At 45.1% G+C, this 25,325-nt stretch overlaps 1 protein-coding gene across 2 annotated transcripts; it reads right to left on the bottom strand.

Moving 5' to 3' along the window:
* Nucleotides 1-2,112: 2,112 nt before the first annotated feature.
* Nucleotides 2,113-24,218, bottom strand: PRKAA2 (protein kinase AMP-activated catalytic subunit alpha 2). 2 transcript variants are annotated; one of them, NM_001039605.2, is made up of 9 exons: nt 24,029-24,218; nt 18,455-18,596; nt 16,325-16,418; nt 14,641-14,785; nt 13,789-13,876; nt 11,408-11,632; nt 9,576-10,077; nt 7,824-7,950; nt 2,113-7,520 (listed from the first exon to the last, which is right to left on the bottom strand). In NM_001039605.2, the coding sequence occupies exons 1-9, from the start codon at nt 24,123-24,125 to the stop codon at nt 7,282-7,284; spliced, it is 1,659 nt and encodes a 552-aa protein (NP_001034694.1). In that variant the 5' UTR covers nt 24,126-24,218; the 3' UTR covers nt 2,113-7,281. The 2 variants fall into 2 exon arrangements, with proteins under 2 accessions (NP_001034694.1, XP_015146547.2); XM_015291061.4 differs by having other exon boundaries at nt 24,054-24,218.
* Nucleotides 24,219-25,325: the final 1,107 nt, after the last annotated feature.

Genomic DNA, 25,325 nt, shown 5'->3' with positions numbered 1-25,325 from the left:
CTCTGGTAAGCATGCAAGAGAAGCTTTCTTTTTTTGGTCTATTTGGAACGTCTTCACTGATTTTTCTCAACATTAGTTACTTCCAGGGTTACTCTCTTTCTACCTCCCTGTTCACATCTAGAATGGTTATGAAATTTGTATGAGGAAGTTCTGTGTGGTTTAGTTGCCCCACGTCCATCTCTTACTGTCCATTTTAGGTGCTGGAATTACATGGTTTCCAATCAAATAACATTGAGATTCCTTTCTTCTTGAAAGTATTGGGACAACAGGTATTTATTACATTCTTGCTGGATGAAGTATATAAAATAGTGGAAAAGTTGGCTAGTTCCTTTCCAAAATAAAGAAGGAGGGGGGGGGAATTAAAAAGTAAATAAAGCCTTCAGTAGAAATGTACTTTATTTTTGCAAGCTAACATAGGCATCCAGGCTGTGTGAAGGCTGCCTTCTGGCTTCCCCACTGCACAGCAGCAGGTATGCACCCAACAGTCGTCCCTGTGTTCGGAATGCTGAGTGCTTATTTTAAGAAAAAATGCTCCTGAAAGTAGGAGGAGAAATATAAACTGCCAATGGCTTCTCCTTGGTGTACCCAGTGAATACCTTTTCAAAAGGAGAAAGAAAAATAAGTGAACTTGGAGTTTGTTTTCCAGTAAGGTTTTTACACGGCTTTGGCAGAAAGGGATGTGAACGTTGCTGTGCTATGCAGCCCCTCCCCAGCCCCCTATTGCTGTGCTCATAAATAACCCTAAAAATGTAGGTGGCTTAATTAGAAATTATTAAATGTTCCAGGCTTAAGAAAACACGGCAAAATAAAAACGCTGTTTGCCACATGGCCATTTCAAAGCTGGCATCGAAGGCATCAGAAAAACAGAGCAAACATTTAACGTTTACTTTCAAGTCTATACAGGCATTCTTATTTATTTTACCATGTGGTTACTATTAAGTGTATTGGCCTCCATCCATCCTTGAGAGAGGAAAAAAAAACCGAAATAAAACAACCCCCCTTCAAACATGCGCAGCTTTGCACACTTGCCAGCCTAAATATTTAGGTTTCTCCAGGGGAGAGGGAGAGCTGGGGGGCTGAGGGGCGTGCTTGGCCACGGAGCTGCTGGGGATGTGTGTCCTTCTCCCTCGACCTCCCAGGGCCCTGTCCTGATGGTAACCAAGTAGATGTTAGCTCACTGAGGAGCTCTTCTTCATGGCCATGTTTAGGGCTGATCCCATTGGGAAAACTCCTGATTGCCTTTTCACCCTCCTCCCCATCCAACCCTACCTCTGTTAATGATGCTGCATGTGCTGCAAGTCTCTTCCATTGTGGTGAAGCACAAACATTTGCATTGGTGTTGGCTGCAGCAAGCAGTTTGCTGGATGCAAAGAAGCCTTGCAATGCACTCATGCTGTTTTGCTTCATGGATGGATTCCAGCACACGAACGGAGGGAAAGCACTTGATATGGGTTGGCTTAAGACAATACCAAACGCTTTGCATTCAGCAATTTGGATTAGATTTCCTTGATTAAACCACAGATTGGATATACTCAGGTCAAGATGCTGTTTAGGAAATTGAAGTCTTCCTTCTTTTTTTTTTCCCTTTAATAGCCTTGCTACTCTATCCTGAACAAATCAAAACTTAAAGTGATTTGCAAACCCTGCTCCTCTGCATCTCTTCTCAAAACAAAAATCCCTGTGCTACCATTTTCAATTTGCTCCATCAAAGAAAGGACTGCAAGTTCATCAAGCCAGTTGTATCACAAAAACTGTGATTAGAGGAGGGTGCAGATAGGGATGATGCTGGAGCGCTCGCTGCAGCTTCGTGCTTTAATGGGGTTTGCATCCCTTTGCATCACAGGCATACATGAGCTAGCCCTAAATTATCCTCCAACTTCTTTTTCCTGCAATGAAGGATTATTTTTGCAAAACATCTTTAAAATATTTCCCTCAGTGTTATGTCAGTCAGGTCCATCAGCTCCACTGGATGCATGCTAAAACTGAAGAAAACCTTTGGGCCTGGCTCAGGATGTGTATTCTGGCTAAGGGAAGCTGCTTTTGTTACCCTTGTATGTATTTTAACTCTCTTTCCTGTCCTTTTGTCAAGCACCATTAGTTGAAAGAATTGAATAGTTTTGTCTCTTTATCTCTGAGTTTATTAAAGTGCAAATGTCAACCACAGAGACAGCTATCACATGCAGTGTAGTACACTGAGAACCACTTTCCACACCATCAACAGAAGGTAAAAGGCTTCTTTGTGATTATCTAATGCACAGTTACTTGCACAAAGGACAAAACTGAACCCAGGCTCTGTGCCCTTCCACCATGGCTGTAGCTGGACATAAGTGTCAATTTCAATGACTTAGTCAACACTTTCCCTATCAGCTGAGAAAGCGATAAGAAAGATGGAGGAGTCATAGACCTCAGTATTTTCAGAGCTTGATATGTTTGAAGAGATGCTGCTGCTCAGAGCTTTTACAGTTCTGTATCTTAACAGAAGAAAAATCATAAATACTCTTTGTAGAACAAACAACCAAAACATTGCAACGGGCCAGTCTGGCTCCTGTCCTGTGGAGGTGAGGATTGTCTGCCCCTGGCTGCTGGAACGTGGCACTACAGTCATCCTGGGATTCAGTTTTGCTTTGAGCTTGAAAAAAACAAACCACAAATGCACTGAGGTAAGAAATGCATTAATATAACATGATACAAAATACATGAACATGCTTTCAGCAACAAGAATATATATTACCGTGTCTACAGTGCCTACTTCACAGCTTAGTGAGATGAGGATAAGTATTTCAAATTAAAAAAAAGAAAAAAAGAAAAATGTAGAGATGAGTCTTACAAATTAACTTCGATTTTGTCTTTAAATTAAGGCAGCTTCAGCAGGAATTTCAAGGCTTTTTGTTGGAAACAGACTGCTTTTGTAACTTCATTCATGCTTTGCAGACAGAGCTCTGGTGGACTGCCCAGTTCTCCTAGTTCTGATTCTCAAACGTAGCAAGGATACGTGCATGGTGTGCACACAGTATCAGTTCTGCTGCAAAAGTCAGTGTTTGGTTGAATTCTGAAAACAGTTTATCTTTCAGACACGGAAGAGAGGAGAAGCTCTAAATACAGCTCTCTACAACTCCCTGAAAGGAGGCTGTGGCAAGGTGGGGGGGTTGGCCTCTTCTCCCACGTAATTAGCGATAGAATGAGAGGGAATGGCCTCAATTTGCACCAGGAGAGGTTCAGATTGGATATTACGAAATATTTCTTCTCTAGTCAGGCTCTAGACTGGGCTGCCCAGAGAGGTGATTGAGTCACCATCCCTGGAGGTGTTCAGGAAAATTCTAGATGTTGTTCTAAGGGAAGTGGTTTATTGGGAATATGGGTGATAGGTGAATGACTGGATGATCTTGGAGGTCTTTTCCAACCTCGGTGATTCTATGAACCATTAAACCCACGTCTGAGAGATGGACTGAAAGTTCAGAATTACAAGAGGTTGTTTCTATTTTGTAAATAAAAGATGAAGAGAAATTCATGCAAAAAGGTCTCAAAGCCAAAAGAAACCATGAAGTGGAGAGCCCATGCCAAAGTAGGACCCGAAGAAAGGTGACCATAACAGCTACACAAAAAATGGATCCTAAAACATTCCAGTAAAAACACTACAGAAGCTGGAGTAGGGATTTGTATGGCCCATTGGAAGAGAATTGATGGAAGATTCTTTTTCTCCCCTTCCTCTGAACCAATAAAGGGGTGAAGCTAAAAACTGCACAGCAAATGGTACTTCAAGTATTTAGGCATACGGCCTGCAGGTCTCACCAGTATGACTCTGCGTGAGCTGTGGGGTTCGTGCACCATGGGAACCTGCAGCTTCCAGGAGCCCTAATGTGTGGGGAAGGCACGAGTTCATGTCCTGCGCTGGAGACTCTTCCTTCTACACGGATGCACAAAAGATGATCAATGATAAGGAACAGTAAAATGAAAGGGAGTAGACAGAACAGTTATTTTGTTCGAACTTCATCTATTCTGATACGAATTGGCATTATAATCACACACAAAAAAAAGTATGTACCACAGTTACAAACCAGTTGCTTCATTTTTTGTACAACCCTGCCCACATCCCTGTGCTTGGATGCACGATTAGGACACACATGCTGACTGTGCACTTCAGACCTATGAAAGAAGAAAACTCCCCCTGCCTCTGCCTGCACAGCTCCTGGAAGCCAAACGGCCCTGCATTTGTAGTGCATAAATATGTTTGCCAACAGTACCGTACAAGCTATTTCTGAATTAACCCATCCAGAAGCTGGAGGTTAATGCTGAACTCTATCCTTTGCATTTTGTCACACTCCCACTTGGGCTGAAGCAATGTTCGGATGAATCTGTGGCTTGCAGAGTACAGCTGTCAGTGGTTCGTGAGGAATTGCACTTGGAAGAATTCAAGTTTTTTTAGTTCCAATAGATATCATACACCCTGCTTTTCCTGGCGGTTGTGCATGTACCAGTGACTCAAAAAATGGACCACAGTGTACAAATGAGACTTTTACTCCAAAAAGCATAATTGGAGGTCAGTAGCTTCGTAGCAGCTGGGAATCAGAAAACAGCCTATTCCAAGGTTAAAAAGAAAAATAAAAATGAGTGAAACTTCTCCAAACACCTCAAAACTTGGAGTGGACACGGGTAAGGCTGTTTAATGGACAGCCTAATCTGAGCTATTCACCAAGGATGTCCTGGGCAGAAGCACATAGTGACCACCTGGCATGGCTTGACTCCTTGCTGCAGTGCCTCTGGTGGCATTTGTCTGGAATCCTGAGGCACTCTTGTTGCCTTGGCAGGATGGGCTTTGCAAATCCATATATTAGTTAGTGTTTGTATGGGTCTGAGAAGAGCCGTTTCTTGTGTTCAAGAAACCTGTAGATGTTTTACTAAGGGAGATGGTTTAGTGAGGAAATATTAGTGGTAGATGGATCATTGGACTAGATGATCTTGCAGGTCTTTTTCAACCTTGGTGATTCTATGATTCTAAAACTCAAAGTGTCCCAAGGCCTTATCCCCCACTCAGAAATCCCACTTGCCTCCAAGAAGCAAATATTCCTTCCTAGGGGATATGCTGCTGTTGAACACCACTAGTCCTGCTGGGGAGGACAAGGGTAATTTTAAGGCAAGACATCCTCACATGCTCCATGCAAACACATTATCAGCCTGGCCACACTTGGTTCCAGGACAAGCACCTTGGCAAGATGTTAAAGTATGAGTGATGACTTAAACAGCCTTTTATATTCGAATATGTTTCCCAGCAGGGGTACTCCTAAATTTCTGACTGTTCTCCTGGCCACTCGGCCACCCTCTCCTGCTCCTTTCCAGAGGGGCTGATCTCCAGCACCCAAAGCATCCCATGCTGCTTGCCTGGCATCTCAGTGCTGATCTGAAAGCTGCTAAGGAGCTGGACACTGCTCAGATTTGGGTCTAAGTGGTTCTTTTGTATGCAAGAGTCTGGATTCTCCATTCTTGCTCCTACTGGAGCACAGGAGATGCACACTGCCTGATGCCCACCAGGTACACTACCAAAGCTGTCCTCCAGCCATTGGTATTTATTTCATAACAATAATATAATAAAAACCCATTACAAAACCTAGGATTAATACAAAGATTTCCAGTGTTTCCTTTAAAAACGAGATTGTTCTGCTGTTTGCAATCCGAACACTGCTATGTTGGATTCCGCATACAAGAACTCAACAGCAAGACTGATGCTTTTTTGGCAGGTTTCTACTTTGTGCGGCTTCTGATAAAACTGGAGCTGGAAATACACATTAGTGAGAATCGAAGTGTCACCTGTAACAAAAGTAAGGCAATTTTGTGTTCTTAAAAAAGGGGGACTTCACACTGAAAAACGTCCACTTATCTGCCAGTAGATGGCAAAAATATCCCGTATTTGTCTTCAGTATCTAAAACAATTAGTACAAAAAGGTTTAATGTCTCATTCTCCTCCTTGCTGCTTATAGAAACTTTCAGAAAGTATAAATTAAAGTGCAACTGTACAAAAAAAAAAACAATCCTTAGCAAAAAACTTCCAGGGACATAAGAACTATCAAAAGAATGGGTTCAGGGTTGTTTTTAAAGTTGAATGACTGCATACCTGGAACCAGCAACATTGCTAACACTCTCCTTTGTTTTGTTTCTTAAAGCAAAACCAAAAAAGGAAGAAAATAACCCTCCCAGGATTTTTTTGGCAACGTTTTCATAAAGCATTTGTTCCTTGACTGATCAGACTATTAAGTTCCTTTGCAATCAAGTAAATGGAATTAAATACCGTAGCAAAGCCAAGCAGATGCCAACTCTGTCCATTAGATTAAGCCTATGTAATGAGAAGTAATAATTCTTTTAAACAAAGAAACTGTCACACATGCACTAGAGTTTACCCTCGAATAACAAGAATTTTAACCTGAAAAATCCTCATAGTTCGTCTTAAAATATAAAACCCTGTCCTTCAGAAAGCCAGTAGCAAAGAAACAGTGAAATGCTTGTGATATCCCTGCCTTCTCCATGTCGCAGCGAGGTCCCAGCCCATTCTGTATCAGGACAGCAGAGCTCTTCATTCTTGGATCCTTGGCAGGTGAAGGCAGGCAGCTTTGGCAGAGATTTTGGGGTGGTGACAATGGGCAAAATCTTCCTATGGGAAAGGTGAGAGGTAAGCACACCGAAGCTGTGACGCAGAGAGCCGGATCTGGGGGACTCAGCAGCATCCTGCCCCATGTCTGCAATGGGAGCTTTGCACATGCCACCCCTCACCCTTCTTTAGTAGGGGAAAAAGAACAGAGGGTGGGGTGGTACATGAAGCAGCTGCTTGTTTTAGGGTGAAAGCATTGCCAGAGGTTCAGCCCTGTCCTCCCCCTGCTTCAGGCTGTGTGGGAGGTACAACCTGAACCAATGTGTGTTGCAGAAAGAAATACTTGCCCATGGTTCTGTGAATTCAGGATCAGCCAGGAGGGAGTTCTCTACCAAAAGTCAGTGATATGTTTGCTACTTTACAGCCCTGCCCACGTATCCCATTGGGTTCAGGATAAAAAAAAGCTCATATATATTTCACTCTGGTCTAACGAGTGAAACGAAGTCATTCCTGATTTCCTCAATGCCTTGTTTGAGGGGCTGTGTCCTTTGAGTGCACTTGGGATCTCGTAACAGAGGAACAGGTTCTGTGCCGCAGGCTGTGGAGTGGTGAGGAGAAGGAAGGAAGCAGAAGAACAACAGAACGGCCATGTTGGAGCTGGTCCTCACAGTGCAACGCCATGTGCTTGGAGTCCGGTGCCCGGCTCAGCGAGCCAGAGCCATGATCAGGCTGGCACACATCTCGAAGAAGTCCATGGTGTGGCTGCCCAGGCGTGGGGGCACTGAGGAGATGCTGCCCACGAAGGAGCCACTCAGGGACCCCATCAGTGACTGGCACTCAGCGGCTGCTGCAGCATCAATGCTTAGTCTTGGCCGGTGCAAGCCAGCGGCTGAGCACGAGCGCTGCGGGGTGGATGAGCCGGACCTCTGCTCCATCACCTCGTCTTCAAGGCAACAGGAAAAGCAAGAAATAATTTTAACAGCATTAGTTTGGTATTCCTTTACTAAGGAACTAGTAACAGTAGTGGAGAAGAATGGATCAGAAGGGATTTAGGAGTTGGACTCAATGATCCTTGTGGGTTCCTTCCAACTTGGGATATTTTATGATTATGATTCTAAGTGACTTGAAACAGCATCACATGATACAAAAGCATTCAGGAACGGAAAGAATTATTATTTTTCCTCAGAACTTCCAAGCTTGCTGTTTAATGTGTTCTACATCTCACAGCGCATCAATTCCTGCTTACCATCAATGCTTTTGAAGTCCAGGAGGTAGCTGCGGTTGTCCACCTGGTACAGTTGCAGACTCATTTTCACGTAATTGCCCGTCACCGGGTTCTTCCGACGCACTCTGAGGTGGTAGGAGTTCACCACCTGCAATGGGGAACCAGCTTTAGGGAATACCGCTCAAGGCAAGAGGAACAACATTCCTTTCCTTTTATTATGATTTTCTTAAAGACTAGCAAGACACCTTTTGATAGAGAAAGAAAAACCACAGTTTTTAGAAAGAACAATTCTTTAAAAATCAAGCAAATGGCTTCCCCTCCTATTTCCTCTTACAGTTGTGTTTGGAAAACAATTTTAGGGGCTCATTCACCAGCCCTGCTGGCAGATGAAGCTGTTGCAGCCTCTCCTCCAGGCACTAAACCAATGTTGCTGTTCCCTCAACAGCAGCAATGGCCAAATGAGCCAGAATCCACTTCCAGATCCATATACCAGGACCATGCTTGGGAAAGCCAGGCAGGATAGATGGTGGGGAATCATAGCCTCTCCCATCAACACAACTAAACACAGTGTTCATCAATCAGTCTTGAGCTGTGCTACGCATTTTCTCTCACCACTTCCCACCCCACAATCTGCTGCATCTCATTCGCAGTGAGATCTTATCTCTGTGCTATATTTATGAGGCGGTGGCACCGATGCAAGAGCTAAGAGTCACGCCTGAAGTTATTCTTAGGATGGGAAAGATTGCTGTGAAACCTCCTCATATAAAATAAGCTCCACTGCCTACATAAAGGCACTTGGTTGAATCAGTCTGTGGAGCTGTACCAGAAATACGTTAGGTTTGTTAGTTCTCTGTAAAACCATTCAGCCAACAAACGTCTGGCTCTTGTAGGCACGTGGATCTGGAGACAGTCCATCTCCTCAACGGTGCCATGAAATTAGGTTCTGAGTGCTGTTTATCTTTGAATACATAACAATATTATCAAAATAAGGAGGATATGCGAGGCTTTAAAGATGCACAGGCACAAAATACGGGCATTTCCCAGGGGTTGAGGACATTCACACAGTGAAAACCCCCTAGACATGGAGTAAGGAGGACAGTGACTCTGGTGATGAATATCTGAGCAGAAATTCTCCTTTTCTTGGTCCTGATGCTTGCACAAGACTGCTGTGAAAGGCTAGGAGAGCTCATACCTACGACTGCACTGAGTTTTAGAGAAGAGCTGAGACTGTTTTACCTGTGATGGTAATTGGTTAGTGATCTCCCTGTCCTCATCTCAGTCCATGAGCTTTTCTCATCGATTTTTTTCCCTAGTTCTTTTGAAGAGGGAGAGTGGGGGAGCAGCATGGTAGAGCTTAGCTGCCCATCAGTGTGAATCCACCACATTAGAAGGAACAAGGAGGTGTGTATTGTGCCATTTCAGGACATGCAACTACTATGACCCAAGCAGAAATAACAGGAGATGCTTTTCTTGGGAGCACTCAAGATGACCTCGCAGGGAATTAGCCACTAAAATTAGAAATGTGACCAGCTCCTCTTATCCCTGCAGCTAAATAAGACAGAATTATCTTTCCAGACAGAGGCTTAGGGCATTCAGGAAAAAAAAAAAATGCTTATTCACGCCACAAATAAATGGCACAGATACAGAACATCTTGTGGGCATTTGTTTGGAAACAGCTGAGGCTGTAACCATATATAGACTGACCTCCCCAATCGACTCAAGTTATAATGAAAAAAAAACACACTGAAAACCTCCCTAAAGCACATTTCCTACCTTCCATTCAAAATCCAACTGCTTCATAGCTCGGTACACCTCGGCCATAATGTCATAGGGCTTGCTCTGGCTGCGGATCCCCAGGTGCCACTTGGCCTTTTTGACAGTCAGAGGTTTGGGCTTGGTGGTGTTGAGTGCGTCCAAAGGGCAGCGTGCCTTGGGACTGTCTGCTATCAAGGGTGGCATCCGCTCAGGGTGCGGCTTCACACCGGGAGGGATATGCATGGTGTCGTCCATGAAGGAGCCAGTTGGGGGGCTGGAGGCTAGGTAGAACTCACTGGCTTGGTTCATGATCCTCCGGTTGTCAATGACAAGGTGGTAGGCGACCGCTAGTTGGTCCTGGGGGTCGCCGCTGTACAGACTGTTCATCACTTCTGACTCGGTGCACTCAAACTTCTCGCAGACCTCCCGAACCGCGTCATCATCGATGACGGTGGCATCGTAGGAAGGGTCCTCTGGGAAGAGGTAGCTGGGCAGCTCCTCCTTAAACCACTCGTGTTCCCTGGGGAAAGGCAGAGAGGGGCCACCATCAGCCATGCCACTTCACAGAGGAATCACAGAATCATAGAATATCCTTTAAGGAGCTGTAGCCACCACAAGGCCTCCCCTCAGCCTTCTCTGCTCTGGGATGAACAAACTATGGAACCTCAGCCACTCCTCCAAACGCTTTGCCCTCCAGACCCTTCACCATCTTTGTAGCCCTCCTTTGGATGCTCTCTAATATCTTTATGTCTTTCTTATATTTCAAAGCTACCCAGGCCCACAACTCCCACCGGTTTTCAATGAAGTCAATGGTAATAAAGTGGGTAAATGCCAGAGCAAGCCTTGGCTATGGGTGCCACCTATCAATGGTAATCTTGCCATGCATGCTGTTGCTCTAACATATAATTAGATCTCCTACTCTTAAGGACTCGTGAAGTTTAAAAGGCATTTATAATTCAGATCCTATTTGAATGGTTAAATTCAGGCCATCAGTTGCAAAAGTGTTAACATCCCATGATGTCCTATAAGTACTTGTGATGTTTATGTATAAGCTTAACACACTGGCTACATGTAATCACAGAACCATAGGAGTTGGAAGTGACCTCTGGAGATCATCCAGGCCAACTCTCTGCTAAAGCATGTTATAGTAATGACTACTATAAATTCCACAAAATGTATATGGAGCTCCACTTTCACAAAATATTTTTAAAATTACTCGGTTTGTGAGACTTTCAAAGCTCTATTACTAGTCATGAACGTTTCATGATATCTGAAGGCACAGATATCTGTCTAAGTGCCCAATTGTTCCCTTTCATGGGCAGTACAGTCATTGACTACACAAGAAATGCCTCATTTAAAGACATTTGCTGACATTTTAAACTGTATCTGACATTTTAGCTAGTAATTCTTGTGTTCCTCTTCCTTTTTTATTGGATAGACAGCAAGTGCAATGACTACACTTTTATTCTAAACTGGTATCCAAAGGGAGATGTACTTGAAATAAAGTACTGAAAAATGGCTGGTGAATATCGAGTTCTTAGGATTATTGTGTGAGAGAGCTGGTTTTGTTAAACACTATTAAGAGATTTTTGAGGCTATCTGATAACGCATTAAGATAGTATTATCTGTATATAAGTTGCAGGAAGCTACCTATTGCCAGTTTTCTCTTGTATTAGTGAAGCCACTGAGAAATGAAGTCACCAACCCCAGGCTCATCATCACCCATCACCAGCTGGCAGCACTCCCCTCACCATTAGCAACAGAAGGGTGCAGGAAGGCTCCTTAAATCCCTTAGGACCAAACCCAGCTGGATTAACTGACAACTCCTTCAAACCATGCTGTGGGCTGACCTGATGTCCTTGATGGTTGCACGCTTGAGAGGGTCAACCTGCAGCATGTGCATGAGCAGAGTGGCAACGGAGCGGTTGAGGTACTCAGGGATGTAAAACACACCTCCCCGGATCTTCTTGAAGAGGGTGGGCACATGCTCATCATCGAAGGGCAAAGTGCCACAGAGGAGGGCATAGAGGATGACACCGCAGCTCCAGATGTCCACCTCTGGGCCAGCATACAGCCTGTGTGAAGCAAGGGAGGAGAAATGGGTCACAACCCTTCCCTTCCCTTCTGCATCCTTGGGCTGCCTAAGCCAAAAACCCACCCCAGGGTGATGGGGAATGACGCAGAGCTGCTTTTCATTGATCACGCTCCTTCGTGATGCATGGAACAGGAATATGAGCACCTCCACCAGACCCATCAAAAAGCCCAAACCTACATTTCCAGGAGCTCTGCCAGGCTGCTTGCTTCCTTGCCCCCAAGGCTGGGGGACTCAGCCAGCAGTTTCTATTCATTCGGAGGCAGATTAAACAGCAGCAGACACTATATCTCTTGAGTGTTTATTTTCAGTTGAAGTTTGTGTGCTGGTATGCAAGAGCTCCAGCTTCCAACAAGCTGTTAATACGCTTCCTGGCATCACCAAGTCAGGATACCCCAAATATATGGGTTTTGCTGCTGCTTGCCTTCTTGATTTGTTTGTTCATTGCTTTTTGATGAAACTGCTGGTTTCTCAGAGATTCTGGGAGTCAGTGACTACTCTCGGACTGTAAAATCCAATACAGAGGTCTGTACGTGAAACCTAATTGTCCTGCACTCGCTCCTCTTGAAAAGTTCTACTGCAGACACACCTGGTATACAAAAGGAACCAGCCCTGCACACTGTCATTCTTTGAATGCTACCCAAGAAACAAAATATCATTTCTGCTCTCATGTTTGAGACTTTCCCCACTGAGAACAGTGACAGCAGCAAAGTCAGGGCATTCTGCTAATGCAATCGGCTCCAAGTCCCCAGCCCCAGTCTATGCCTGATTTCAACAGATAGGATGCCTATTTTTTGGCTGATAGCCACATTGTTTGAACCGTGCTTGGACTTTTAGGCCCGAATGAGGTGCACTTTTATGATGCTGAAACACGAGGTCTCATATACTGGATCTGCCCTAGGAGCAGCTCAGCTATATCCACCTCCAGCAGCATATTTACCCCTATTGGAGATGGTAGGTTGTTCCTCCCTGTCTCCTATAGGAACTGAAAAAAAAAAAAAATGTGGTTTTGGCCTTTATTTAAAAAAAAAAAAACAAAAAAAAAAAACATGGGAATAATATCTTTTTGAATCACTGTAGAGTTTCTGGATTTGTGCCCTTCTTGACAATGAGGATTTACTTGTTTTCATATGTAGAACTGTAGTCACAACAGGCTTTTTGGATGCTGGTCTAGTTCCTAGGATACTCTGCCAACACATGCGCCTGTGTAAACAGGCATAAAACAGTCATCATCACAACATTAAACAAAACGTTGGATTTAAAAGCTATAGGCAAAGACATACTGGATTATGAAAACTAGCACTCATGCGAAGGATGGTTCAGAAGGATGGAGTGGATGTTAAGGAGATGGGCAGTCCAAAGGACCACGCAGAGGACTGTAAATTCAAATATCTGTATTTGTAAACTGCATTGTGCTTTTACAGAGAGAGTTAGGGAAAATCAATGTAATTTAGGTTCTCAACAGTAAAACACGGGAGGTGGCATGACCGTATCAATGGGGCAAGACTGAATTCAGCCCTAGAGCCTGTGTTCAGAATGCCCCGTACCAAACAGCTGCTGCAGCCTGGCAGGACGCAGCTGAGAGATGCCACTGCTCTGCAGTTCTGTCAGTTCAATTCATCAGTTCAAGACAAAGATACCACCACTGAACCCACTGTCATGAAAATAAGACTGAGAGTTAAGGAACCCAAAGACAAGGATTTTCAATACAAGAGTCTAGCAGTGTAGGGAAGTGATTAAACAGAATACTGATTGCTTGCTTAATGAGTGGTTTTCCTCATTCACACTCTTTGATATAGGTGGGCAGGAGAGAAAGGTGTGTCCTGGAAAAGCCTCTCTTTCTGAAACCTCGGTATCTGCATCCAAAGAGTAATTTCATTCCCTTTAATTAGTAATGTACACAGTAAACATCTGCTGGTAATAATTCCTCCAAAGTAAACATCTTCAGCAAAACATGTTTTGCTATTACAGCCACTGAGAAATACAACAAGCAAGAAGACCTTCAGATATTTCCAGTAGACTCACCCAAACGCAAAACACTGGCTGGAACCATTCAGCTGCTTTACTACCAGCCGGTTCCAATCCGAAGAGCAAATTTAAAGACCACGTACTCACATGATTGGAAGTGGCACGTCCTACCTTCCAGAGATGACTTCAGGGGCTGCATAATTTGGGGAACCGCAGCTGGTGCGTAGAAATTCACCATCAGACATCATGTTGGACAATCCTAAAAACAAGGTGTTGGCAATGTATTGACATCCAGCCAGAGAGAAGAGATATGGCAAGTGGAGGGGGAAATCTGATGTAACCTAAGTAGACACCTTTGAGCTGCATTGCTATTATAGCTCTTATTTTCTTTCCAAACAAGTAATACTGACTCCAAGCTAACTTTGCTTCTCTGAGTTGCAAACCTCAGAACCTTCTTTCTTTGCCACTGAAGAAAAGAGACGTAACTCTCCTTAGAGAACATAATGGTTGTGAAATGTATAAATCTTCAGAAGGATTTATCACTGCTAGAAAGGACTGAACAGAACAGCTTTTACGTTGGGTTTCAATCTGTAATGCCACTTACAGACTCTTGTTACTGTTCACTTCTAAAATGAAGTGAGGCCAAAGGCACACAGCCATACTAAGGAGAACACACATGAAAATAAACACATGCAGCCAACTCACTGTGAAATTAACTGCGCCGAGTCTGTCTTAAACATAAATTAGCTAAAGCCTTATATTAGGTGATTATACTGAAACATAGTGAAGATTTGCAAATGACCTTGCTTCTCCATTATTAATGCGAGTACAGAAGCAGCCTACAATAAGTAATCCCTGCTTTTGCTAAGAGGCCAGTGTTTATAACTGTGGGCTTTTCAGGTAGAGAAACTGCGAGTGGTTATGAAAACAGACTCTGGGTTTTGTAAGGCGTGCTACGCAGACACGCTCCAGCAAGCGGCTTGGAGCTGGCTGCATTTCTGGAATGCTGTTGGGGTCACATACCAAAATCAGCTATCTTCGCATTCATGTGTGCATCCAGCAGCACGTTCTCTGGTTTCAGGTCCCTGTGGACAACCATGTGTCGGTGACAGTAATCCACCGCGGAGAGAATCTGCTGGAAAAGGCGTCGAGCCTCTGCCTCTTCAACCTACAGATGCAAGGGGAAACAGTTCTGAAGGCATGTGGGGCCAGGCAGGGGAGGTTTGCCTTAGCAAGGAGCCAAAAGTGTTCCACGGTGTGGAGATAAAATTAGAGCATGCTTGTGATCGTGCTGGAACCAGGAGAAGCAAATAAAGTAGATTTCCCCGTGGCGAATAGATTTCCCCCTTGTGAGTGAGCATTTTCAAATGATACAGCCCAGAGCTGACGGTAATGAGGTGAAATTAGAAAATAAATTTGGCTGAGCTGTCAAGAGCCTACTAGTGCCACCTATCAGGCACTGCTTTCCCAGTGGGACCACTTCTATTGCACAATGTATGCAGAATCACAGTATTATTATGGTTGGGGAAGACCTCAAAGATGATCTAGTCCAACCATCAACCCATCACCACCATGCCCATTAACCATGTCAAAAAACCACAGAGGTTAGCATGGGGAACAGTTCTTTACGGCCAAATGGAGAAGGTTGTTTTGGGGGAAAAAAAAAAAAAGCCAGAAGTGGAATATAACGATGATACTACAGACAGAAAAACTACCTTTAAAATGATCAGGAGACTGATTGTTTTGTTTTTCCCTGCGTGAAAACTAGTTTCTTAACGTGGGAGTTCAGATGGGATGAAAATTGTTCACTGAAAAGATCCAAATGAGCAAGATGAGCTGAAAATAAGAACTGTATTTAGAAAAGTAAATGGAGTTAGCTCCATCTACCAGTGCACTAATCTAAGACAATCATAGAATCACAGAATCATAGAATGGCCTGGGTTGAAAAGGACCACAATGATCATCGAGTTTCAACCCCCCTGCTATGTGCAGGGTCGCCAATCACCAGACCAGGCTGCCCAGAGCCACAGTGTACTGACTTTTTGTAGCAATAGAGAATGCATATACGCTGGGCTGTTCCTTCACCTGAAGCAAGATTCTGGATGCCCATTTTAGCCCCCTGATTTCTTCCTACCCAGGAGAATGTCCACTAGTCATTTTCTCTATAACCATAATGTCATGTTTCATGTGCTCAGCCTACTCCCCAGAAGATTTACACCCAGTAGGAATACTGCCATTTGAAAATGCTGCTCAGATAAGCTACATCCTTAAGAAGTCTTCAAAAAGCCTGATGAGGAGCCAAAGGGGAATCTGGAGGAGGAGAATGACTGGAATGGAGACCACACTGAGTGCTCCCCTGCTCCAATGCCCTGCATGCACATAAATCTGTTGCTGAACAAGGGGGTTGGATAGGCAACCTATAGCTAACAACTAAAAAGTTACAGTGGTTTTCCAAATATCTTCACTAAGCAACACATTACCTTGGATATTTTGGTTTGCATATCAAAATACATCATGGAACATTGCAAAAAAATGGCACACAACTTATGTGCAAGGTGAGTACGAGACTCTCCAGATGGGATTGCTGTGAAGCAACTTCTATTTTGGGCCTTAACCTTAGCTGTCTTCCCTTTAGCAGCCGTTTTACTTCTGAACATCGTTCTCTTCCCACATAAGAGTTTGGGGCTGACATGGTACTGGCACTTACACGTCCATGCTTACAGATGTAATCAAATAATTCACCGCCAGATACGTATTCCATGACCATGAAGAAGTCTGTTGGCGTGCTGATGACCTGGTACCTTCAAAAACACACAAAAAATATATATTAATAAGAAAGGGAAAGGCTTTGAAACCGATTATTAGCTTCAAGTCAACCCTTAACATAAGCACATGCTTGGATCTTGTGTTTATAAGAATTTCCCATTTCTGAAAAGCCATCTCTTATTTCAAGGGGCACATCAGGATAATCTTTCACTTGTCTATGAAAGGATCTCTTTCACAGATTTAGCCTTTTGCTTCGAGCTTTTAAATAATCCTCTGAAATCTCTGCCAGACAACCCTATTGCATTTAGGACTGTCCAGACATTCAAGTTTCCATTTTGGCTAAGATGTGCAATAACATCTTCAGAAGTCAAAACTTCATTAAAATGGGAGTGGGAACGGAGTATATTCGGTTTCCTTCATACTGAAGATATAAAAAAGGAAATCTAGACACTGTGCAGAGCTACCCTTGGAAAGGCATAGAAACAAAGACGAGCACCCCAAAAGATTAACATCATTCTTCAAACATTAAGCTCCTCTATATTCTAGAATGATAAATGTGAGGGAAAGTAAAAGAATATCCTCCTCGATGTGCAAATTTAACCTCCACCTCTGTAAATGATCCCCAAGTGCTACAAATGCACTTCAGTTTCCCATCCGGCGTAACCTGACAGCAATGAGCTGAGGTTAAAGCAGCTGTAGCAGTGCATAGCAGCACCAGCTGAGGCTCCCTGTGATTTATTTCAGACGCACTGTTTGCTTTTGTTATTTCATTTATTTATTTTTCACAGCTGATAAATAGACTTCATTTTCAGAGGTGATCAAGTGAATAGGTGATAGTCCCAGTAAAGATCAGTAGGATCAACTTAACTTTTTTAAAGTGTTTTGCACTCAGACATCTAATAGCACTACCGTTTCTTGTATATATATGTAAAGAGATGGGACACCACAAGGGTTTGAAAGAGGAGCCCCATGTGCCATAGACTCCTCTTCACCTCCTTATTGGTGTATTTCAGGGCTGCAGTATTTATCGTAGGAGACTGATCAACTGAATTTAATTTCCAGGCTTCAATGGTTTGTTTGACAAACGTGTATGCAGACTGGAAGGATGCTGGATGAGCAGCTGAGGACTCTTGCTGCCTTTTTCATGAAATAATACCAATCTGTTCTCCAATAAATCCACGGAACTCTGAAGTTACTCTAAAGTCAACAGTTGCTGCATGGTTAGTTATTTAACTTAGGGAGAATTTGTTTTCCCTTGCCTCTAAGTCCCAGGTATTTGCTATATCTCATGCCAGTTTTAAGGCTGACCTAAATGTCAACTTATCCTTGCAGTTACCATTCAACAGCTTTCTTTTATAGAAATGCCAAAGATATTATCGAGTGCCTCATTAATGTGGACTGGCTGCACAAACCAGGGATTGAGACGGAATCCCAGAGGCAGGAGTGCAGGTGCTGATTTACAACTTAAATTCAGGTTCATCAGAGTGGCAATGTTGAAAACTTAGGTCTGAATAATAAATAAAAAAATATATGTTCCTTTAAGCTCTGGATAATCAGGCCATGAAAACATAAATCCTACTGACTTCAGGCCAAGGCTTCACTCTAAGAGCCTGCCCATGCTGTTATTCCCCAGGCACAATTCTCCATCACTTCAAATCATGAGATACTGACCCAAAAAAGGAGAATCATAGAGACTCCTCATAACATCCCAACGCAGGAAAGCACAGATCCTCTCAATGCACCTTTATAATGACTTCTGAATGGAAAAGTGGATGTTTGGGCAGGTTTAGCAGAACAAGACTTGGCACAAGGACAAGTTTCGTGGTTGGTATAATGGCCCAAACTCCCAATAGGAAAAACACCTTCCATAGTTCCTCAATGTGTGGATTGTGCCCCCATGCAAGCTAGCAGCAGGACATTCAAAAAGCAGCATTTTGGCTTCAACATGCAAAAACCTGACCACACATCTACTGTTCTGTACAACTGTGAGACATCTCTTGAAAACGAGTCAACATGTGAAGTCTTTGCAGATAGAGGAGTAAGCTGAACGTGTGGCAGAACACGTACTTACAGTTTGATAATATGAGGGTGCCGGAAGAGTTTCAGGTTTTGAATTTCTCTTTTGATCTTCCCAACCACATCCAGGCTGCGTATTTTCTGTCTGTTCAGGATTTTTACTGCTACTTTGTGCCCCGTCAGCTGATGTTCGCCAACTAATAGAAAGAGGGCATTGCAAAGTCATTAAGCAGAGCGGCAAGATTCATATCAGAGATTTAAGATACTGAGATGGATGATTTATAAGCAAAAAAAAAAAAAAAAAGGCAATAAACAATAGAAATTAGGGTGTTTTAAGTATAGTCTGGATATCAGGACTTTATTTTCCTCACCTTCCCTATAGGTATTCCTACATTTCTTGAGACCTATTCTATGCAGTAAAGGTGGATTCAAACACCCAGGAAAGCAGCAGGTTTACAGGAAGCAAAATGATGCACCGTTTCATACAATTTCTCAACTAAAAGTGCAGAAATGAGTGCACAGTGTATAAATGACTTCAAAACCAGATTGGGGTCATTTATACAAGGGAAATCCCAATGGACATACTCAATGTGACAGTTTGGGAAAAAGAATAATTAAATCATAGAATCATAGAATGGGTTGGGCTGGAAGGGACCTTTAAGATCATCTAGTTCCAACACTTTGTTTCTCTTTGCTTTATGATTTTCCCATTGCAGTGTAGGAAAAAAAGAAAAGAGGGGACTTATTGGCAAAATAAATAAATAAATAAATGTGACAGAGTGAGTAAATGGAGGTGGCCATACCCAAAAGTAATTTGCAAGGATTTATAGCACAAAAAGGTTGTGTTGATGAGAGACAAATATATTTAAATAGTGGGGGAGAATCATTTGAGTGGATGGGTTGAGTGAATCCCCAGTAAACCCTGCCTTAAAGCGAGAACATCACACTTCTTTAAAAAAAATGAGATAGGGATTTTCCCTGCCCAGAATAGGGCCGCGGGATTTGCATTACTAAAATGAATTTCTATTTATACTTTCTCAAGCATGCTTCTCGTTTTGATGACAAGCTGCAGGAACACCACGCTGGAGTGTAACAGCTCCAGCAAATTCTGCTTTAAGAAAAGACACAAACCTCAACGTGTGTTTTTATGACATGTACTTGGTGCTGATATGTATAGGGACAAAGAGTGACCACAAGCCAGGAGCAGCAGCACTATCACTGGTGGAATTGCACTAGTTTAATGGTAAGGCAAAATGAATTCAGAATCTGATCCATTTGCTATCAACAGTCTGTATAAGAAAATGCTCTGTGTGCAGGAAGCAAAATTTATTGTGAAGTTAACAGCAGAAACTGCTTGTAAACAGATAGTTTACATCGGAACAGGTGCTTACATCTAAAAGGGTGCTCTGGCTACAAGCTGCCCCCTCTCAGGATCTCCAAATGGGATATTAAAAAAGGTAACATAGGGATGGCTTTCTAAGACAGCAGAGAAAACCTGCTCACAGCATGCATTTAGGCTCTCTAATCATGAATGCGACCACCTCACTATTAACACAGAGCAGAAGCTGTTAACAATTATGAGCAAACTCTGTTATTAGATTATTAGACTCTAATTTCAGAGCCTCTAAGGAGCTGATCAGAAGCAATGCATGTAAAGCAGGCGGCCAGGGAAGGCAGGAGGCAGCGCCAGCGCCACTCAGGGCACGCGAGGTCACTATTATTAGCCGCGAGATAAGACCTGCCAGAGATTCTTTCCTCAATAAGAGCATCCTAAAAATAAAACACTTTTTACTGCTCTTGAAAATAAAAGCACCACTTTGCATGCCCATTTCATCCCTCCGTAATACTCAAACTACCAGATGAAATGAGAATAAACTAAGCTTTGCTGTTTGGATGCAATTTAGGGATTAGCGGAGGGTTGAAGTAGGCAGATAATTCCTCCAGGGTGGTGCAAGGAGAGCCCTGAAAATAGTCCGGGGAGGCATTTTCCCTGGTGATCCTTGGGGAGGGGAGAGCAGGGCAGCGTGGGGAGGCTGTGCTGGGGTAACACCCTGCATGGTAGCATGGGTGCCAGGGGCGCAGCAACCTGCTCAAGAATTATAGGGGTCCAAAGCACACGGCCTTGCAAGGAATCCTCCCCATCTTGTTGTGCTTTGGCCAGCAGCAGCCTTGTGAAGCGCACTGATCTCTCTTTGCTGAGGTGATCATGGTTATGTAGAGCAGAGGCTGGAGAAGGCAGAAGAGGGGGCGTTGGGCAACTTCAGCCAACATCTCCTAGACTTTGGATTTGGCTGACCTCTATGGCTGGGAGTGCAATAAGCTGCATTTTGCCAGCTGCCCACAATTCATTCAGTCCTATTCAAGAACTGGAATGCACTAAGGCAACAGGGAAACTGAGGAACAGCAAAGTGGCTTATGGCAGAACTAGGAAGAAGACCATGATCCCTGCCTTCGTTCAGGTCAGCTCTTCCTGCCCTTACCACAGCACGAGCTCTGAAAAAATCGTACTAAACTTGGAAGAAAAAATAAAGGTCATGCCTGGAGTGAATAATTATTGTTTTTAATCCCACTGCCCAATAGTTCATCTTCTTTCCATCTATGACAAACAATGTGCAATTCCGTGAAGGTTTTGCTAGCTCAAACATACCAATAATTAAAACCAAACAGACTATTTTGTAATCCATCTTTTGCTTACAGTAAGCATTAGATACGGAGATATTCTTGTTCCAGTCCCCAGTGACTTGTTAAGCCTACTTGACTGCCTTGAGAGAGGGATGAAAAGACAACATAATTTGCTATGTGGTGGGAGTCCTTTAAGCCCTTTGGGTCTTTGGGGACAATGTTTCCCTCGGCTCACAGTCTCCAGCCCAGCACACACTGGTGAGACAAGAAGCACTGGGAGGTCCCATGGGCTTAGTGAGGGCAAACCCATCTCTGGCACATGGAGCAGGGAGAGGATGCACGTGTTCCTCTGTGCCAATGGCACTATCTTCTCCTGGTACCCAGGTCGGGCAATGGTGATGTCAGGTGGAGGAGAGGAAGACTGCTCCTTCCTTCTCACTCACTGCCTGGATTAAAGCCTGAGAGGAGGGGGGAGGGCTGAGTGACAGTATTAGAAAAGGGATTTGAGCATGTGTCTTGTCTTCTAGTGACAAGTACTCCAGTCAGCTTCCCCGCAGCTTAGAATCAGCAAACTCAGCTCCATTGGGGCAGGCAGAGGGGATGGATTTGACACTGAGGTGACAGCACTGCGCACTGAACAGAGACTGTAAACTCCAAAAACTGGCACCAAAGCAGACATGGTGTGAGCATCCTTAGCTGCTACTGCATCTGCTTGTGTATGGGGCTGCCTGCATTATTCCAGTACTGGAGGCTGCTGGAGAAAGAAGGGAAGAGATACAATAGGATGAGTTTCTAACAGAAGACCCTCTGTGTTTTGTTATTTTTATGAGAGGAGAAAAGAGATGAGAGATTGATCCTACAGGAAGCTGAGATAACCATTAAAGTCCTCTGGCAGATGGCTTTTTTGCAGCAGATACCTATGAAGTCTCCCTCTGGATGCATGGAATCAGAATCATAAAGGTTGGAAAAGACATCTAAAATCCCCCAAACCAACAATCAACCCACAATGCCTGCTGACCATGACCCTCAGTGCCACATCTACCCTGTGTGTTTGGTGCAGCTCAGGTAGCACGAGCAGCTCAGCTTTTTGCAAATGCTTTGCAAGGATTAGAAGAAGTTTAGGAAAGGGAAAGCAAAATCCTCCCCTATCAGCTGTGCTGGCCCTTAGCTTAGCCTGAAGTTATAAATGAAATCAATCCAAAGCATATATTTAGCACTGACATATTCGTTCTGTCCTAGTGCCACTTGCTCAGATGCTGTATCACCCTTCCTTTCCCCCTTCTTTCATCCATTAAGCCTGTTTCGGTGGATCATCCCCCAGTGCAATGTTTGTCTTTCAGCAGCAATTGTATCATTCCCAGGAGAATGGGGACTGACCCCTACTTGAGCCCAAGTAATGGAGATAAACATCACCCAAGAACTGCCCATTGTGCAATGGCCGTGACTGGGATAGAGCTCTCTGTGGGGTGGGATGTGCCTGGCGCACGCACAGCACTGATGTGTCCCACTTGCTCCTTCCCACTGCCAGAGGGGGAGATACCATCCTTTCCCTCATTGCTTCATAGAATGGCTTAGACTGGAAGGGACCTTAAAGATCATCTACTTCCACCTCCCCCTGCCATAGGCTGGTTGCCATCTATTAGATCAGACTGCCCAGGGCCCCATCCAACCTGGCCTTGGCCACCTCCAGGGATGGGGCATCTGCAGTAAGACACATGCTGCTGATGGCACCAGCCTGCTTAATGCAAAACTATCATATACAACAGACACAAGGCTTGGAGCAATCAGGAAGAGAGGTCTCCTCTCCTATCCCATGTTTCCTGCCAAACATGATGAGAGCACGTTAAAGCTCATTAGGTTAAAACAGTGCTATTCTGCATTTCTCCTGTCAAACCCTAACTGGTGTTACAGGGGAAAATATACATGTAGAAAGGCTGCTAAGCCACGATGGATGGAGTTTGGAAATCTTTTTATGTTATATGTCCTTTGGAAGTCTGTTCTTAACCAGTTGGGTAATATATCGGGTTGGGGGGGAGGGGGAGATGTTCATGCTACTCCTGAAGGGTCCTTAAGGAAATCAGGCTGTTGTTAGTAAGCTTCATTTGGTCTGCAAGGAAAAAAAAACTACCTTTGGAGCGCTTTTTGAGGTCTGTTGGTATACAGGAGTGGTTTGAATGGTCCTTTCTTTTAAAAGTGTTTATTCTGATAATTCTTCAGTTGGAAAATTCACAGTTTGGGATTAAACATGGCAATATATTTTTAGGGCCCTGATTAATGACCACAGGTGGATTCAGCTGCAGTGGTTAAGGTGTTTTCTCCGCCCTGCTGTCAGTTTGGGCTTATTTAGATACGTGGGCAGGGGACAGCTGAGCAGGATGGGGTTCTGCTCTGCTCCCAGCACCCAGCACCTGCTCTGTGCTGGGAATCACAGCTCCTCACTCTGCTCGGATCACACGTTTGTGCAGAGGTGTTTTGTTGTTTTGTTTCTGTGAGGGTTTTTAATATCACGACTCAGAGGGGGAAGCGTGCACATAACGGTAGAATTAACAGGAATAGAAATCTTTGCATCAGGAAAAGCAAAGCCAGCGCCTGGCTTGAGTGCGGGAGCCGTGAACCAGAGACATCCATCCTCGCGTGGCCCCATCGCTGACCCCCCTCTCAATGGGTGGGAGCGACAGCGGAACCTCCTCACCCCCCCCACCCCCATCAGGACCGAAGCGTTCTTCAAACGGCAGCGGAAAGCCACGGCCCCGATAGCCACCCCCCGCATCACTTTCCTGCCGCCGCGGGAGGAAAGTTTCGGTGGGTCCTGCCCTGGGGGTCACCCCCAGGGGCTGCCCGCGACCCCCTCACCCCTTCCCCCTCTCCCGAGAAGGGGTCACCTCCTCCCTCCCGCCCCACCGCCGCGCCCCGCGGATGATGCTCGGCACGGAGGGGTTCCCCCCCTCCCTCCTCTCCCTCCCACCTCTCCTTTCCCCTCCCCTCCCCTCAGCCCTCGGTACTCAGCCCTTGACTTTGCCGAAGGTGCCGACCCCCAGCGTATCCCCCAGCACGTAGTGGCCGATCTTCACCCTCCCGTCGTGCTTCTGCTGCTTCTCGGCCATCTTCGCCCCCCGGCGGAGGACCACAATGCGCAGGGCCGGCACGGTACTGCACGACACAGCTCGGGTCGGCACGGCACGGCTCGGATCGGGCGTGCGCAGCGAGGAGCGGCGGGCCGGGCCGTGCAGGGTGCACGGGGGCGGGGAAGGGCGCACCCCGGGGCTGGGGGCAGTTTGCGGGGATGGGGATGGGAAGGGGGGCGCCTCCACGGGGAGCACCCGCTGTAGGGTGACGGTGGCCCCTGTGTTTGGCACCTGCTTGGGAGTGACACTGCGCGCTTTCGGGGTGGAGCCTCCGAGGAGGGACGCTGCCCTTAGGGTGCACCCTGCATTGGGGTGGGGACGCTGTCCTTGGGGTGCCCCCGCCTTCTGGGGGGTGGGGTCTATATGGGGGCGAAGAAGGTGGCAGCCTCCTGGGAGTGCCATCTGGCCGTGGGGTGCGCCCTCTTGATGGTACCCCCAGCTTGGAGTGCTCCTGTCCAGAGGATGTCACACCTGCCTGGGGGTGCACCCATTTGGGGATGCCACACCTGCCTGGGGGGATGTCTTTCTGTTGGGGCACCTTCCATGGGCTGATCCCGTGTTTGGGGTTACACTCAGTTTGGGGTGACACCCTTCTTATGGTGGCATTTTGCATGGGGTGACCCCAAGGAGGGCAATTGCATCCAGTTCATAGGACACAGCCCCACAGCAGGAATGCTGCTTGGGCTGGGAGGTGGGCAGGTGGAAGGGAGATGGCACTCTGGGTGCCTCCTTGCTGCCCTTAGCCCTGAGCTGCAGGAGGGGAGAGATGGAGATGCTGTGTGTGTGGGTAAGCAGATGTGTGCAGTTGTTTCGGGGTGATGGTGGTGCCCTCTGCTAGCAACTGTAGAGATGTGGTGGTGGCTGAGTGTTTGCACTTGGCAAAACAGCAACAGGAGCCCCATGGGTCCGTAGCTGTGGTAGTACAAAGAAGCAAAACAGATTCACAGGGAAGAAAACATGAATACATCAGTAGTGCAGCCAGCTGAAACCATCTCCACACCCTGGCAGTGCTGTCAGCTGCTGCTTCTCAAGGGCTAACAGCTCATCCTAACGATGGAATTACCCATTCCTTTGCATTCCAGCCATGGGACAGCCCACAGTCTGCTACTGTAATGTTGTAAATTAGATAATAACACAGCTTTGTTAAGTGGGCTGATTCTTCTTGCTGTAGTTTCTGTC

This window comes from Gallus gallus, chromosome 8 (genome assembly GCF_016699485.2).
Source record: "Gallus gallus isolate bGalGal1 chromosome 8, bGalGal1.mat.broiler.GRCg7b, whole genome shotgun sequence".
Taxonomy (NCBI): Eukaryota; Metazoa; Chordata; class Aves; order Galliformes; family Phasianidae; genus Gallus; species Gallus gallus.
This window is presented reverse-complemented; position numbering and strand designations above follow the sequence as displayed.

Coding starts and splice junctions, on each gene's coding strand:
- PRKAA2 (NM_001039605.2), bottom strand. CDS start 24,125: ATGGCCGAGAAGCAGCAGAAGCACGACGGGAGGGTGAAGATCGGCCAC. Junction 13,877..14,640: donor TGCGAAGATAGCTGATTTTG/GTATGTGACCCC, acceptor CCTTGTTTTTAG/GATTGTCCAACATGATGTCT. Junction 7,521..7,823: donor GGACTTCAAAAGCATTGATG/GTAAGCAGGAAT, acceptor GTTGCCTTGAAG/ACGAGGTGATGGAGCAGAGG.